General features: G+C 46.3%; 1 protein-coding gene across 1 annotated transcript in view; it reads right to left on the bottom strand.

The window, feature by feature from the left end:
- Nucleotides 1–18,533, bottom strand: part of ttc21b (tetratricopeptide repeat domain 21B) — a 156,215-nt gene that overhangs the window by 111,369 nt on the left and 26,313 nt on the right. The window contains exons 5-8 of the mRNA XM_084310923.1: nucleotides 18,225–18,347; nucleotides 15,005–15,162; nucleotides 8,379–8,463; nucleotides 7,259–7,357 (exon numbers count right to left, since the gene is read on the bottom strand). Of these exons, the coding sequence (XP_084167049.1) occupies nucleotides 7,259–7,357; nucleotides 8,379–8,463; nucleotides 15,005–15,162; nucleotides 18,225–18,347 (465 nt within the window). The remainder of the gene's footprint in view (nucleotides 1–7,258; nucleotides 7,358–8,378; nucleotides 8,464–15,004; nucleotides 15,163–18,224; nucleotides 18,348–18,533) is intronic.

The following is an 18,533-nucleotide window of genomic DNA, read 5'->3' as shown; positions in this document are numbered from 1 at the left end:
TCTCATATAAATAAGGCCATGAAAACGTCATTCTTCCACCTAAGAAACATAGCGAAAGTAAGACCTTTCGTAAATAAAAAGGATGCAGAGAAACTTATTCATGCTTTTGTATCAAGTCGGCTTGACTATTGTAATGCACTGTTCACTGGTCTTCCCAAAGCAACCATTGGGAAGCTTCAGCTTATCCAAAACTCTGCAGCTCGATTACTAACTCATACAAGGAGAATAGAACATATCACTCCAGTCCTGGCCACTCTGCACTGGCTTCCAATAACTCATAGAATTGATTTTAAGGTCCTTTTCCTAACATATAAAGCTCTTAATGAGCAAGGCCCAAAATACATAGCAAATTCCCTAGTTAGTTATCTGCCCTCAAGAACGCTACGGTCATCCACTACAGGTTTACTAGACACGCCCAGAAACCAAAAAAGGATAGGAAGTATGGCATTTGCCAACTATGCCCCAAAACTATGGAACACACTACCAACACACATCAGAAACGCCAGCTCTATACACATTTTTAAAGGAAAATTAAAAACGTACCTATACAGTCTAGCTTACAAATAGTTATGGCTTGGAAAAACCTGATGGATCCATGAGGCTAGGATAAGCCTTGTGGACCCAACTTTTTAGATGAAGGAACGGGTACATAGGAGACACGCCTCCAGTTTTTCAAAAGTTTTTGACACGCCTCAGCTTCTGAGCTGAACGGTCGTGTTTTTGCGGACCTCCCAAACTTTCAAACTTTTTAGATGAAGGAACGGGTACATAGGAGACACGCCTCCAGTTTTTCAAAAGTTTTTGACACGCCTCAGCTTCTGAGCTGAACGGTCGTGTTTTTGCGGACCTCCCAAACTTTCAAACTTTAGACTGTTTTCTTTTTACGTTAATCTTTTTCGTTCTTTCTACCACAATACACGGCCACTGATGGATCCATGGGACTTGGTAAAGCACTATGGACCCAACTATGACCACTGATAAAAACGTAACTACACTAGCGTTATAAGAGCTAAACATTGCTACCTACCATACAAGTGCATTGGTTTAGTGCACTTCCGGTTGCCACTGAGCGGAAATGTTTGTGCGGACCTGTTCTCCCAAACTGGTAAGCAAATGACTGTTTTTACGTTATTTTCATTTTTACGTTACTATTATTATTATTATTATTTTTTTTAAACATTGATCTTAACTGATCACTGTGACTTTATTGCTTTTATCGTTATATATGCCTATAATTGTGTACAGCACTTTGAGCTACATGACATGTATGAAAGGTGCTTTATAAATACTTACTTACTTACTTACTTACTAGAGTGAAGAGTGAGAGGTTATCTTACCACTCGGGTGAAGAGTGAGAGGTTATCGTACCACTCAGGTGAAGAGTGAGAGGTTATCTTATTACTCGGGTGAAGAGTGAGAGGTTATCTTACCACTAGAGTGAAGAGTGAAAGGTTATCTTACCACTCGGGTGAAGAGTGAGAGGTTATCTTATTACTCGAGTAAAGAGTGAGAGGTTATCTTATTACTTGAGTGAAGAGTGAGAGCTTATCTTAACACTTGACTCGAGTGAAGAGTGAGAGGTTATCTTACCACTCGAGTTAAGAGTGAGAGGTTATCTTACCACTCGGGTGAAGAGTGAGAGGTTATCTTACCACTAGAGTGAAGAGTGAGAGGTTATCTTACCACTCGGGTGAAGAGTGAGAGGTTATCTTACCACTAGAGTGAAGAGTGAGAGGTTATCTTACCACTCGGGTGAAGAGTGAGAGGTTATCTTACCACTCGGGTGAAGAGTGAGAGGTTATCTTACCACTAGAGTGAAGAGTGAGAGGTTATCTTACCACTCGGGTGAAGAGTGAGAGGTTATCTTACCACTAGAGTGAAGAGTGAGAGGTTATCTTACCACTAGAGTGACGAGTGAGAGGTTACCTTACGACTAGAGTGAAGAGTGAGAGGTTATCTTACCACTCGGGTGAAGAGTGAGAGGTTATCTTACCACTAGAGTGAAGAGTGAGAGGTTATCTTACCACTAGAGTGAAGAGTGAGAGGTTATCTTACCACTAGAGTGAAGAGTGAGAGGTTCTATTTCATTATGGCTGCCGCTCAGCGTCATCTGCACGCACTTCACTTCGTGCACAAGCACTGAATAAAAAATTCCACAATGTACCTTTACATCCCAACATTCGTTTGGCCACACCCCTATCCGCTTACCTTCATAAGCAGGTGTGTGGTCACCTACTCGCCTCCTTCTTCACTTTCACCACAAGGAAGTGCCTTCGGTAGATCCCACACTTGACGAGGTTGTTAGCTGAAGAAAGTTGAGACGTGTTTACATTTTTTCTTGCTTTTTTCTTCTCTCATATATTTCGAAAGAAAAAAGCTAAGTCATAATGTCTACTTCGGAGGGTCGCGCTCGCAACGCTACTCTTCACCAGCGGTTCTCCATCGCCGCCTCTGTCGTGCGTCTTGGAGCGGGGTTGAGGCCTCTCTCGTGGTCGGCAGCCACGCCCGGTAGGCGTCCGATGGGTAGTTTGCCTCTCCAAGGAGCTGGTGCACCAGTGCCGTCTCCTGTGCGATGGCCTGGTTCCGGCTCTGGTTCCTCTGCTTCCGGGGAGTCGTCCGCTGTTGGGCGGCCGGCTCCTTTGGTTGCGGGGGATTTGAGACGCAAACTTTTTGCGTCAGCTCGCTCCCGTCGCAAGATGGTGGCTTGCAGACGCGAACGGCCTGGTTTTGGTGAGTTGCTGGAGCCAGATGAGGATGCGTCGGTCTCTACATGCCGATGGAGACAGAGGACTACATGATAGAGGCGGACGGGTTCTTGTTTGAAGGCCCGGTGGAGACATGTCCCCTGCCTGTCCAGGTAACACTGGAGGGGGGTGAGATGTCTCCTTGGGGTTCCCCGTCCGCAGATGTTGGGTTAGAACCTCCGACTCGGCGGCGGGATGCCCTGCTATCAGCCACATCAGAATGTGGCTCCTTCACCAGTAGTCTGCTGTATGTGAGGGACGCGGGCTCGGAGGAGGAAAGTATGCAGGGGGAACTGCATGCTTTGTTTCCCAAGCTCATGGCGGCGGCGGCAGTCGCAAACGGCGTGCCGCTGCTGCAGCCACTGCCTGTTCCTGTCCCTGATGATCTCATAGGTCATCTATGGCAATGTCGCCCGGTGAGAGAGGTGGACGTTGTCTACCCATTTTTCCCCTCAATGGCGGCCTATGTTCGTCAGGGCCAGGTGGTCTCCCACATCATGGGCCTTACTCCCGCCTACGTGCAAGTCACGCGGGTGGCGGGTTTGGTAAACGGCATGAAGGAGGGCGTGCCACGGCTTGATAGGCCGATGGCGGCGCTCCTTTGTCCTGAGGTGGTGTGGGAGCCGTTACGGAAGCCGGTTCCCCAAGGGAAATCGGCGAGGCGGTTGGCATTTTGGAGCAACCAGTTATTTATCACCGGAACTCTAGCTGCCACTTCTAACATCGCGCAGCTGGCGAGATTCATGTCCGGGATATTAACGGGCGGCACGGAGCTGACTGATTTACAGCATGATCAGCTCGCCCAGTCGGCAGTAGCCATCCTGCATCTGATTCAGCCGCAGGCTATAGCCGCTGGGAAAGTGCGCGCCCTGGCCACTCTGACCCAGCGCCACCTTTGGCTGGAGCAGGCGCGTGTGACGGAGAAGAAGAGGACTCCCCTTCTGACGGCACCCCTCTCCGAGGCTGGATTATTCGGGTCGGCACTGCAGCTGATGACCTCAACCTGCAGGGAGATGCAGGAGGAGCGCTCCGTGCTCCAGCCTCATTTCCCCCCGCCCGATGTTGCCGGTGGAGTCAGACGGCCGCCGCGTCGTCGAGGTTCCTCCGCCGTGGCCGCCGCTGCCACCACCGCCACTGCTGGACCTTCAGCGAAGAAGGCCAGGAGGAGAGAGGGCGCCTCCGCCACTGCAGCAGGCCCGGAGGTGACGGTAGGGATCGTCGAGACCAGCCGCCGATCGTTTACCGTCCCTCCGGGGCTCCACGGGGTGGGAAGCCCCAAGCGGCTTGTGGCAGGCATCGCTAAGACTTCAGTGACTTTTTCCCTCTGTGGTCCCCCCCTGTTTCCCTTCCCGGCCCCTCTATGATTTTTTGTTCGAAAATAAAGAGTCCCCTCTAAAGGGGGACTGTATTTTTTGTTAACAAACTGTGTGTTTATTCACCAAACATATGATGGGGTTGCAACGTGTGAATCTTTCGCTAGTATGGGTTGATAGGAGGGCTAGATATTACATTCATGTTAGAGCTTAAGCAAGGCCTGCAGCCTACACTCTGCCTCGACTTGAATCTCCACATAACAGTAGAGGTTAGTTGTGTGCTCTGTTGCTTAAACAGTGATATTGAGCTGCAACACTATTGTGTTGGTTTTCAGTAATGCTCGTATGAAAACGTACCGCGGCTCAGCCGCTCTCTCTCTCTATCAGATTTTCTGTGTCTTACAACATAGATACGGGTGTCGGGTTCACACACACACACAACTTGGTCTTGCTATAAACCCTGTTCACAGATGTGTCTGTGCGTGCAGTGATTTAGCTTGCGCTATTTCATTAGCATTGCTACTGAAGGTATCATATGGCTATTGTTGTTGTCGTATGCAAGGGTTGGGCTTGTGAGGGGGTACCGGATAAACCCCTCCTTCCCTCTTCTGATTCGTCAGGGGGTTATTGGAATCTCTTTTCATTCGATCAGGGCCAAGCTGTTAGGCGGCTTGGCAAGGAGGGGGGGGGGGGGAGGGTTTTCCCAGACTCTGCACCTATCACGGGCGGTTGAGTCTTGGGTTTCCCCCCCTCATAGCAAACGTCACTAGGCACGTTTCTATTGGACGACGGCTTCCGTGAGTTTAGACCCGTATGTAGGGTCTGTTGTTGTCAAGTTGTCGGGGCAGAGCGTAGGAACTTACTGTTCTACTACGCTCGATATACGTGTAACTTGAGTCGGTTGGTCACATGACTCAATGTTACCGTGACTTTTCAATCTATGGCTCACGTGGGAAGTCTCGCTGAGGAGTTCCGTCTCTCCTCTGTAGTGAGGGTGGTGGGATGTGAAAATGTAAAAAAAAAATACCCTCGGCTGCGTCACGTGGGATTCATGTCAGTCGGTGTTTCTTTCTTTTTTAATAAAAAAGAGTGGAGAATATGAAGCACGACAACCTTCTTGTCGTTCTCCCAGGCGCCTTGAAGGATCAATGTGGGGTCTGGTTAGACTGTCCGTTGATATGTTTTGGGTCCCGACGCATACATAGTGCTGGCTCGGGGTGTTTCTGTTAAGAATCATGCAGGAGGCTAGTACGCCTTGGTTGCTTGTTATTAAAACAGCGTTTTTATAGGGCAACTGGGATGGGTTTTTTTTCCTCTTACCAGAGCCTGTTACTGGGTCTCGACGGATTCTCGTTCATATCTGGGGGATGTTAATGGAATAGATCAGAACATAGGTAGAGGGGTCTCACGCCCTTGGGGTGGGCCACTGAGCGTGGTATAAATAGGACCGTCTGGGTGGCGCCCTCTTTTCATGTTTTAGATCAACACGCATTCCTGCCCCCTCTCCTGGAGTGGGCATGTCGGCGTGGTTAGGGCACGGGACTGGTTCTGGTCACGCTGGTCCAGGTCAGTTAACCCGTTGTCCGCCGGGGCTGCAGATCTGCTGTTCTGGTACCCTGAGGGACTTGTGCTTTTTTCAGGGGGAAAAATGCCGGGTCGGCCCGGGTGTCACGGGGTTAGGCGTTATGGAGACCCTTTGTTGGGTACACTTTGTACCTGGCACTATTATAAGGGGCTGGTTCTCCTTTCTTTCGCTCCTCTCTCACGCATGGCGAAGAGGGGGCTGTTGGGGTGGTCTTCTGGACCTCCTCTGGTAACCCTGTGTGCTTCCCGAGCCGCCGAGCCCGGTCCGAAGTATTGTTTCGTTGTAACCGTAGGCCTGGGATAACCCTTTTTTGGAAATTGAAACACTTGTACTGCGGTATAGCTGGTGTATACCCGCAGGTGTGTTTTGGAGTTTTTCTTGAGGGGTTATAGGAACAACCACCGTCTGTGTACCGAGAGGGTGGTTGATTCCCTGGTGTGTTGGAGCAGAGTCAACTCCCGGGTTACCTGGTTGAGTGTGCCCCTGCACGTTCATGACGTCTGCCAATCGTGTCAGCCTTCTCTGCCTCGACCCCTCTGGGTGGGTTTTTTTTGATGGAGGCTTTGTCATGGTGCTCAACAACGCCAGCATACGCCCCTTCCGCCGGGGGGGCTGTTTTCAGTTGACCCCTTTGGCGCCTGTCTCGTCCGCAGTGCTCCAGGCTCAGGTCTACAGCCTGCTGCCTGGTTTCCCCGGTGCGCTGCCTGCTTCCGTTGGTTAACCTTTTTTGAGTGCTTTACGGCCATGCTGACTGCCTGTGTTGCAGGGTCAGTGTGCCAGGCGGTGTACTATTGGGGGGAAAGGGCCCGCTCTTGGAGGGGCCCTATCCGAATACGCTGGCGATGTGGGGGGCGGTGTCACTAAGTGACCGCCTGGTGGGGTCTTGATGCCTGGCGTCATTGACCTCTCCGGACCCCCCTTTTTCCAGGGGATCCAGTCCCTTCAGTGGGTCTGGGTCTTCCTTCGCGCTCCGCTGCTACGGCCTTGCCACGGGGTTGAGTTTGCTCTTGACTCCGTGATTTTGGGGGCAGTAACGAGGGTTGTTCCTTCCGTTCGTTCCCTGGTGGCATGCGGGTTGTGCGTGTGCGTAGTCGTGGGGTCAAGCCACGATCTGCTCACCCTGTGCGTTGAGTTGCTTGAGTTCCTCTTCGCACGGTCGGATCCGTCTCCCTCCCGTCCTCCAATAGGGAGGGTATCCTCCATTAGGGAGGGTCGGGGGGGCTCGGTCCTCCCCGGTCTGATGGTTGTGGGGGGCCTCAGTGGGGTACATTTGTCGAGCTTCAGGCTCCCGCTCAGCTCCTGTAGTGCTGATGATGCTGAGCGGCAGCCATAATGAAATAGAACGTAAGGTTATGTATATAACCAAGTTCTATGAATTATGGTGACGCTCAGCGTCAGGACGCCACTGCGTGAAGAGTGAGAGGTTATCTTACCACTCAGGTGAAGAGTGAGAGGTTATCTTACCACTCGGGTGAAGAGTGAGAGGTTATCTTACCACTAGAGTACAGAGAGAGGTTATCTTACCACTCGGGTGAAGAGTGAGAGGTTATCTTATTACTCGGTGAAGAGTGAGAGGTTATCTTACCACTCGGGTGAAGAGTGAGAGGTTATCTTACCACTCGGGTGAAGGCCAAGGACATCCTGTAGAGGAGCTCGGGGTTGGAAGGCTCCAGAACATCCAGGTTGGTGAGGAGGTTTGAGAGCTGCTTCACCGACTGCCAAGGGAGACGAAAAACAACACAGCAGAACATCAACACTTCTATCTCCACCGTGACCACGATAGACCTTTTAATTAAGACTTAAGACAACATTAACATTAACATAAATTAACTCACGTTTATTTCCCTGTTTAAGATGAGATAAGATAAGATATTCCTTTATTGATCCCCTTGGGGAAATACAGGCATCATAGTAGCATGGGGAGGGGAACTACAGGTATGGGCAGGGTAATAGTAGAAAACATATATACGTATAGGCAATACAAGTAAAAATAAGCACAGACTGAAAATTAACTCTGAATATAAGCATAATATGATAGGCAGTAGGCAGTGTGATCAAAGGTGCAGATGAGGGTCTGTATGCCATATCAGTTATATTATAGGGTTAGGGTTACTAATACAATAAATATGGTCAATAACACTTGTCAATGTATACTATGAGTATGTAAAGTATACAGTATACACAGTTGCAGTATACATCTGTGTATACTGTATTCTTAGCTAATATCAACACAAGCCAGGAAATAAAGCCAGGCCCAAGCTGTTCCCTAGCAGCAACACAAGCCAGGAAATAAAGCCAGGCCCAAGCTGTTCCCTAGCAGCAACACAAGCCAGGAAATAAAGCCAGGGCCAAGCTGTTCCCTAGCAACACAAGCCAGGCAATAAAGCCAGGCCCAAGCTGTTCCCTAGCAACACAAGCCAGGAAATAAAGCCAGGCCCAAGCTGTTCCCTAGCAACACAAGCCAGGCAATAAAGCCAGGCCCAAGCTGTTCCCTAGCAACACAAGCTGTTGCCTAGCAACGCAATTCCACTGAAAAGGTGTAAAGGTTTATGTCAAAGATGTGTAGCAAGCGTCCATCAAAATGAGTGAGGAGCCCGACACCTGGGACACTAAATCTGAATATAATCTTGAATGTGATATCGAGCAGCCCTGTCATGATTATTATACGAGTTGCAGATGATCACAGACACGGTCAAGAGGGGAAGGCGTGAGGACGGGACATTGGACGGGTTGTACCTCCGCTATGTCTCCGTCTCTACAGAGAGAATGTAGAGCCATCATCCTCAGAGCCTCCACGTTGTTCTTATCCATCTGCAAAAGCCTGAAATATGATGCACAACGTCAGATTAGATTACATTAGATTAAAATGTATTGTCATTATAAGTATAATGTGCTGTATCTCTCCCTGTCTCTCTCTGAGTGGATGTCTCCAGTGATTGTGTGTGTTGATATACAGGTACACAGCCTATATACAGCCATCCCTGGTCCTGCCCCCGTTGGGTCTGTCAATGTGGTGTGATCTTCCCTGCGCCGTCCTTGTTGTGGCCAACAGCGTCGCTTGTTCTACCTCAAACTGGACCCGAGTGCCACAGGCATGATGGATCTGCTCTAGGTCGTCCTCAGTTGACCGGCGTCTAACCATGGCCGCTCTACTTCAATTGGATCCGTGTGGTTCTCCTGCCCCCTGGGGAATATTATAAATGTAAATGTAAATGAATATGTCTTTGAGACTTTGAGCCTTCATCTTATTTTTCATACCAGCGCTTGTATTCCTATGCTTTTTTGTTCTTAGCTCTATTTTAATTTTTAAATGTTCTTATGTATTTTAGATACTATTGCTACCATGTATGTATGTATATGTGTTTTATTACATGTATATATACATACATACCAATTATTCGCTTGTTCTATTCTCCATCCATCTATCATCCATAGCAACACTATAATATCACTGAAATCCCATGGGCGGCTGGGTGGCGCAGCGGACATTGCGCTCGTCACCAACGCAAGAGACACCGAGTTCAAATCCGTCGATGGGTGGTAATCTGGACGTTGTGGACAGCGACTCCTACAGGTCGGTTGGGGGACGCCTGCACAGCAGAGACAGGAAATAGCGGGGGTAGTGTCAGCCTCCCACACGTTACACCACGCCAATGAGAGTCCGTGCTGGCAAGTGAAAAGATGTGACAGGCTGCCTCCGCGTGTACCGGAGGGGACACGTGATGCAAGGCCTCTATCCTCCCTACGACCGACCTGTGGGGGGCATATGCGAGCAACGTTCAAGACAGGGGAGGGAAGAATTGGAAACAGCGAAATTGGGATGGGAGAAAAATAGAAAATAAGGAGAAAAAGTGGATAAAAAAAATCCTGATGGGGGATCCCCTTTGAGCGGCTCCTCTGAGGTTTCTCCCCCACACAGGCCTGTGGTGTTTTTTTCCCCATTGCCAGGTTTTAGGGAGTCGTTCCTCATCTTCATTGGGGAAAGTCTGGGGTTGTTGCAAATGTGGATTTTATGTTTTCTTTTTTTATCTGGATCTATTATGAAGTTTCTTCTTGACCTGTAAAGCCCATGGGGGCAATTCCTTGTGATTTTGGGCTATACAAATACATTTGATTTGATTAAGTACAGTACAACGAAAAGAAGTTTGGCATCCAACCAGAGTGCAAATGTAACAGTAAAGTGCAATAGTAATATACAATGTACAGGTGGTTAAACCTGGATATAAAATATATAAATTAGTACTACTGAGTAATAGTGCTAATCAGATGTATGTGTGTACAGAGTTGTAGTATTAATATGTACAGTGATACAGGTATAAATACACTATAGTAGTAAGTCATACTGGCCAGCAGTTAGCTAGTAAGAGTAGGTAAGGGATATGTACAGATAGATAGTATCTACAGATATGTAACAAGGTATGTACAGACAGATGTGGATAGATATATACACGTAAGAAAAGAATAAATATCTATATATGGTATATACAGCATTATTGTACACGCTATCATACAGAGTTATATTGGTTATATGCAGATGTATAAGTAGGTATATAGAAGAATTATAATGCATATTATTCAATGAACACCTTATTCTAAAAATACACAAAGGCGATGCCATATTGCTTTTATCGATGCCAGTAAGAGATCCGATACTGCGGGGTACTGCGTTAAGTCCCTCCTGTGAGGAATTCACGGTCCAATGAGATTAGAGCCGAGAGAGGAAGTGCACCCACTGACTGAACACCCACTTAAGAATCATCGGTGGAGGAGAGACCAGAGAAGGATGTTGAGTGTGAGCGCAGCACAGCACGCATCCTTTTCTCTCTCCCCACACAACACCCCCAGCACTCTGCGGGGCCAGTCCAGCGGCACTGGGCTCCACTGGGTCCAGAGAGGGGGGGGGGGGGTTGGCTGGGTCCAGAGGGGGGCGGGGGCTGCTGGCTGGGGTCCAGAGAGAGGGGGGAGAGCGAGCGGGAACAATGCTTTAGTCAGTACGCGCCGGGCGAAGGCAGGGCATCACGCTAGCTTTTCATTTGCACTTGAATGCTGTGCCGTTTGCAAAGGACCCACTGTGTGTTTCCTCCTCCTGCATCGCAAGCGCCGATTACAAATCCCTGTACGCTCTGAGGTCACAGAGGGAGAGAGGGGAGTTAACACCCCCCCTCCCCCTCCTTTAAAAACATGGCTTGAAAAAGGATGATTTTATATCATCCCTCCTCACTCCCCACCCCCTCCTCCCTCATCTTTCTCTGCCGAAGACTTTGCGATGTTCTTTGAGGAAAAAGTGGAGAACATCCGCAGCTCCTTTTCCCAACCCCCACCCATTCCGAATACTGAATCGAGAACCTCATCCTTCACTCTGTCATCTTTCTCTCCCATTACAGAAGCCGAGACCCTGACACTGGTAACGTTGAACCGTCCGACTACATGCCAGCTGGACCAGCTACCCTCCCCACTCCTCCAGACCATAGCACCAGACATCCTCCCATTCCTAACTGCAACCATCAACTCCTCCCTCAACTCGGGGGTGGTCCTCACCTCCCTAAAACAAGCCAGTCACACTGCTCATAAAAAATAAAACCTGAACCCCACCGTCATAGGCAACTATCGTCCTGTCTCTCTTCTCTCCTTCATTTCTAAAACACTTGAACGTGCTGTATCCAACCAACTTACTGCTCATCTCTTACAGAATGACCTCCTAGACCCTAATCAGTCAGGCTTCCGGACTGGCCACTCCACAGAAACGGCCCTCATTGCGGTCCCAGAGGCACTTCACTTAGCAAAAGCGAAAGGCCTCTCCTCTGTCCTGATTCTCCTAGATCTATCTACAGCCTTCGACACAGTCAACCATCAGATCCTCCTCGCGGCCCTCGCAGGAATGGGAGTGGCTGACTCTGCGCTGACATGGCTGACATCATACCTCAATGACCGCTCCTACCAAGTGTCATGGAGAGGGACCCTGTCGGCAACCCGCCCCCCTGCGGACGGGTGTCCCCCAGGGCACGGTCCTAGGACCCCTTCTCTTCTCCCTCTACACTAAATCACTGGGTAACATTATCATGTCTCATGGCTTCTCGTATCATTGTTATGCAGATGATACTTAACTCTTCCTCTCCTTCCCTCCCTCAGATATCCACGTCTCTGAGCGGATCTCGGCCTGTCTGTCCGACATCTCCGCCTGGATGACGACCAACCACCTCAAACTGAACCTAAGCAAAACAGAATTGCTCCAAATCCTCCCCCCTGACCGACCTTTCCATCACAGTCGAGAATGCAGCTGTGACCGCGTCCCCGACCGCCAAGAACCTTGGTGTTGTCCTCGACAACCAGTTGAACTTCTCTGCTCACATCGCAGCGACAACCAGAATCTGCAGATTCCTCCTGAGCAACGTCAGAAGGATCCGCCCCTTCCTGACAAAAGAAGCCACCCAACTCCTCATCCAATCAACAGTCATCTCCCGCCTCGACTACTGCAACGCACTGCTTGCTGGCCTCCCGGCCACTGCCACCAAGCCTCTTCAACTCATTCAGAACGCAGCGGCTCGCCTGATCTCAAACCTACCGAAGTCGGCCCATATCACCCCACTTCTTAGGGACCTGCACTGGCTCCCCATTGCTGCACGAATCCGCTCGACCTGGCATACCGTGCGGCAAAGGGAACTGCTCCCGCCTACCTCCGGTCAATGGTCTCTAACTACACACCCTCAAGACCCCTACGCTCTGCATCTTCTGGCTGCCTCAGACCTACTCCTATCCGAGCTCCGGGAGGGTCATCAAAGAGAAGTCGCCTATTCTCAGTCCTAGCCCCACAATGGTGGAATGAACTACCCACCCCAGTTAGGACAGTCGAAACCCGTCCAATCTTTCGCGGTCGACTAAAGATGCACTTCTTCAACCATTATCTGAAATAATAATAAAAAAAATGTAATATTCAAATCTAACACTAACTAACCTTACTGTCATGCACTTGTCCTAATAAACTAACCTACACTGTAGCACTCAACACTTTGATGAACATTGTTGAGGTGGACGTGAGAAGGATGCGTGAGTGGATGATAGAATTATGGATGTGATTACGAGCATGCACACACGCACGCATGCACTAGGGCTGTCTTAAATACTTCAAAGCTTCGTTCGATGGGCATGGGATTCGAATATGAAAATAAAATTCGATTATTAAAATAAAATATTTTAAAATGATTTTTTATTTTTTTGGGGTGCAAAATCAACTCTGCCTCTCTTTGTTAACTACAACAAGCAATGCTGCTTGTTATTTAAAATGAGGTCGGACTCGGCACTGACAGATTTGTGTTCATTGTGCTGCTTTTATAAAGCCTCAAATGACGGCTTACAATATTTCATGAAAGCAGTGTTTTGTTTGTCTAAGATTTAAAAAGGTTTAAACTTTACAGCACTGACAAAGTTGAACAAAGTGCTGTACAAGTCCCACAACATAAAAAAATTTAAATTAAATAAAAGATAATAATAATAATAATAATAATTACCCGAAGCTTCGAATTCCAAAAAAAATTCAAAGGTCAGCCCTAGCATGCACAATCACACACACACACACACACACACACACACACACACACACACACACACACACACACACACACACACACACACACACACACACACACACACACACACACACACACACACACACACACACACACACACACACACACACACACACACACACACACACACACACACACACACACACACACACACACACACACACACACACACACACACACACACACACACAGAAACAGAAACAGGAAGTAATCTGGAAAGCAGGAATCTTAACTGGAGGCGAATGTGTCCAACTAAAACCTCATGGACTTCATGGCTAGATGGTAAACGGACTGCATTTATATAACAGCTTTTATCCAAAGAGCTTTACAATTTGTTCCTCACAATCACTCAGACATTCACACACCGATGGCGGAGGGGACCATGCAAGGTGCCAACCTGCTCATCTGGAGCAGTTAGGGGGTTACACTTTGCCACTAAATTATCTTCCTTGCCTACCGTATATTACTACCTACTATGCTAATGTGTCTCTACTACTATGCACTATAAATGACCGAACACCCTCCCACCCACCCACCCCCTCCTAATGTACATTTCCCTCCCCCTCGTATGTATATATTTACTGTTAGGATCTCTGTATAACAGTACTGTATATTTGCATATCTTGTATGTCACAAATGTAACAGTACTGTATATCTGTATGTCATAAATGTCATGGTTAGATTAGATTAGATGATTAGATTCTATATCTGTATGTCATAAATGTCATTATGAATTGAAAATGGGGGACCCTGATGTAAACAAGACGAATGTCTCTCTGGTCTGCATCTCCTTAACAATTGTGTGTATTGAGTTGTACTGTACTGTACCCATTCTGCAATCTGTTAATTAAAGTTTTCAAGCAATTCAATCAATCAATCAATCAATCACTCAAGACTGCAGCACCCAAGTTTCAACACTGTTTGACGAACATTGTTACTCAGCTAGAAAGAGTTGTACCATTCCTGCTGACCTGTCGTACAGAACTTGTAAGTCGATTTGGATGAAAGCGTCAGATAAATGACTAAATGTAAGTGTCTTGCTCATGGACTCTTCGGCACGCTGCCGGAGGAGAACCAGGAACCTTCTGATTACCAGACGAGCGCTTCAACTTGTACATGTCGAAATACTTCCCAAATGTCAATGAATACCACGACCACAACACCAGAGGGAGTTCCACAAATCATGTTCAACTCAGATTCGGCTCAAACAAGGGACTAAACACGTTTCGCAATTATGCCACAACAATGTGGCACGCCCTACCCACAGCCGTAAAATAATGTGAATCCCTACCCTCCTTCAAAACAGCTCTCAAAGAGCACCTACGGGAGCACCTGCAATTCAAAACTGGCCCCGGTAAATGTCCAAAGCCCCCCCCCCCCAATGTACAGTTTCCTCCCCCTCAAATGTATATATTCTCTTTTAGAAACTCTGTCTGTTAATAAACAGTACTGTATATTTGTATATCTTGTATGTCAGAAATGTCTGGATGTAACAGTACTGTATATCTGTATGTCATGTATGTCATAAATGTTATGATGAATTGAAAATGGGGGACCCTGATATAAACAAGACGAAAGTATTTTTCTGGTCTGCACCCCCTTAACAATTGTGTGTATTGAGCCGTACTGTATTGTACCCATTCTGCAATCTGTTAATAAAATGTCCAATCAATCAAACAATCGCTCTACCTCTCCTGCCGCCCACTGTCCCCCCCCCCCCCCCAGTCACACCTCAGTGTGTGCGGCTCCACAGTCTGATAGCAGGTTGCGGCCACTTACCTCTGCGCTGCGTCTATGGTTTGCTCCCAGTCTTGCAGGCTGAGCAACAGCTTCATCTTCTTGATGAAGGCAGGCAAGAAGCCGGGAAAACTCACGATGACCTGGTTGACCACTTCCAGAGCGCCAGAGTAATTCTGCCGATATTCAAAGTATTGTGCCTAGAGAACAGACAAAACATTGGATAAGCACGGTGGTGTAGTGGTTAACACTGTCGCCTCACAGCAAGAAGGTCCAGGGTTCGATTCCCGCTTGGGGACCAGGTTTCCATGATGCCAGTTACCCAGGTGGGGTATCTCCCAGGCCTTTCTGTGTGGAGTTTGCATGTTCTCCCCGTGCTCGCAAGGGTTTCCCCCCCGATAAGATAAAACCCAATGGAAAAACATGCACAACAACAAGATCGCTAACGCTGTGGCATCCTTGACGAAGACGGACAGGAGCACTTGGTTTGGTCCCCTGGCGCGGCTCACGTTGACGCCTGTCTGCTCCCGGCTGCCCTTGGGGGGAAAGGACGACGGGATGGGTTAATCGCAGATACGAATTGCATGCATGCATCGCATGTGTGCCAATTGATGACCTCGGAGCAGGTCCTAAATTATAATTATTATTATTATTATATTATAAGCTACACCATTATGCAGCAGTTTAAAGCCCCGATCTCTCGATTTGTGGGGAAATAGCTTTTCAACCAGCTTCATAAAAGGTCTGTTCCTCCTGGCAGTGAAAACATATGCTAGCGAGGTGAATGGAGCCAACTAGCAATATTGTATATTACATATAATATTATGTATATTGTATATATTTTAATATTGTTAGTATATAGCGAGGTGAATATATTAAGAGGTAAATAGAGCCAACTAGCTGTGATAATAGCAATATTGTATATTACATATAATATATGTATATTGTATATATTTGTATATATTGTTAGTATATAGCGAGGTGAATATATTAAAAGGTGAATAGAGCCAACTATGTGTGATAATAGCAAAACATCTGTTTTAGTATATTACATATATGTATCTTGTATATATTTTAGTATATTGTATATTATTAGTATAGCCAGGTGAATAATATTAAAAGGTGAATAGAGCCAACTATCTGTGACAATAGTAGCAACCATTTTAATTTTAGTATATTATATATTATTAGTACATTATATGTAATATATGTATATATTTCAGTATATTGTAGTATTAGTATATTTGGAGTATATTGACAATAATCAGTTATAAATCAGTCAGACAGGTGTTGAAACACTTTGTGTGTGTGTGTGTGTGTGTGTGTGTGTGTGTGTGTGTGTGTGTGTGTGTGTGTGTGTGTGTGTGTGTGTGTGTGTGTGTGTGTGTGTGTGTGTGTATCTACACTGTAAATGATAGAGTCATCACTGTGGCGTCTGAGATCATAATTAAATCCAACACTGGGAGGATTAGACTGAGACACAATCACTGCTGGAAGCTCCAGAGGAAACATGAGGAGAGACACAGATCTCAGCAACATCTCAGTATCTCAACATCTGCAGCTTCTGTTCAGACCCGTAACCCTAACGTCAACAGAAATTAAAGGGGCATTTCACCAAGAAACTATGCTGATTTATTTTGCACATAGAGAGACTATATCTATAACTGTACATATCCCTTACCTACTCTTATACGCTGCTGGCCAGTATGACTTACTACCATAGTGTCTTTATACCTGTATCACTGTACATATTAATACTACAACTACATACATCTGTTTAGCACTATTACTCAGTAGTACTAGTTTATATATTTTATACCCAGTTTAATCACCTGTACATTGTATATTACTCTGGTTGGATGCCAAAGTTATTTCGTTGTATTGTACTTGCTGTATGATGACAATACATTTGAATCTAATCTAATCTAATAATCTCACACACATCCAAAAACTGTAAGTTTTGCACACATTTGTTTAGTTTGACAGAATAAATTAGTTTGAATATGGCCACCAGTGATGTCATCAGGGACATTGAATCCTTGTGTTGTGTTGATTACAGCTCCATGAAATGATGCAGAAATAGCAACACCTTGGCTAGATCCATAAAGAATGGATTGCACAGTGCTAGTTGCACCCTACTTACAATTCATTATAAATTGAAAATGGGGGACCCTGGTGTAAACAAGACGAAAGTCTTTCTCTGGTCTGCAACTGCATCCCCTTAACAATTGTCTGTATTGAGCCTTACTGTATTCTAGAGTCCCATTCTACAATCTGTTAATAAAAGTTTCAACCAATAAAATTTGATTGATTGAAAATTTTATTAACAGATTGCAGACTGGGTAGAATACAGTAAGGCTCAATCCACACAATTGTTAAGGGGATGCAGACCAGAGAAAGACTTTCGTCTTGTTTACACCAGGGTCCCCCATTTTCAATTTATAATGAATTGTAAGTAGGGTGCAACTAGCACCGTGCAATCCATTCTTTGTGGATCTTGTCTGATACCTGATGATTTCATTGAGTTGTAATCAACACAACACAAGGATTCAATGTCCCTGATGACATCACTGGTGGCCATATTCAAACTAATTTACTCTCAATAACGTATATGGTCTAGAGCTGTCCCCGAAGCCTGTTTTTGGGCTTCGAACTTCGTCAGGGTTTTTCGAACAGACGTTCAAACCCTAGTTTTTAATTACAAATCCTCAATTTGAATAAAGTGATTCATCTGATTAAATTAGTATTTTTTTTTTTATTAAATCAATTTTCTTTAATGAATATAACTCATCAGTTTCGTCAACATAAATAATCCAATAAGGGCACGGTTGGTACGAAAGTGATGGTGACGTCTTGATGGAGCGCCGAGTGCCAAGCGGATGCAGATAGGCTACATCATTTATGATAAATGTTTTATTTTAAATGTTATGACGAGTCATATACTATAATAGTATAATACTATAATATTAGTGTAGCCTAATCTTTATCTGCAACTGTGAAGAAAAAACCCATTGGTTTAAACTGAATGAATAGACACATACAAAAATATATATATAAAAAATAATAATAAAAATAATTATTATTATTATTAAAAATAAAAAATTCGAATGTTGATTTAGAATTCGAACACCAACGTAACTAACGAAGGTCTGAACGTCCGAACGTTTGGGCATAGCCCTAATATGGTCAAAGAAAACAAACATCCCGGATCAGGGCTTCAAAAGAGCACCGTTCACTACAGGTTAAACGCCTTCAGTCCCACCTTCCCCATCAGAGTGAAGACGTCCGCTTTCTCCTTCAAGCCCTCGTCAAAGTATTTCCCAGCCTTCTTGGCGTAGACGTCCTTCCCGGACGTCAGGTCTATCCAGGCCTTCAGGACGACCCCCTGGACAGAAGACATTGATCCAGACGTCACTACAGTGTTGCTGCTGGGAACATTCTTATCACACTGATTGCAACTCATCATTTCAGTAAAGTCCAAAGTGTGTGTGTGTGTGTGTGTGTGTGTGTGTGTGTGTGTGTGTGTGTGTGTGTGTGTGTGTGTGTGTGTGTGTGTGTGTGTGTGTGTGTG

This window comes from Notolepis coatsorum, assembly GCF_963971535.1.
Source record: "Notolepis coatsorum genome assembly, chromosome: 3".
NCBI classification, from domain to species: Eukaryota; Metazoa; Chordata; class Actinopteri; order Aulopiformes; family Paralepididae; genus Notolepis; species Notolepis coatsorum.
The sequence above is the reverse complement of the archived record's forward strand: the minus strand, read 5'-3'. Positions and strand labels throughout refer to the sequence as shown.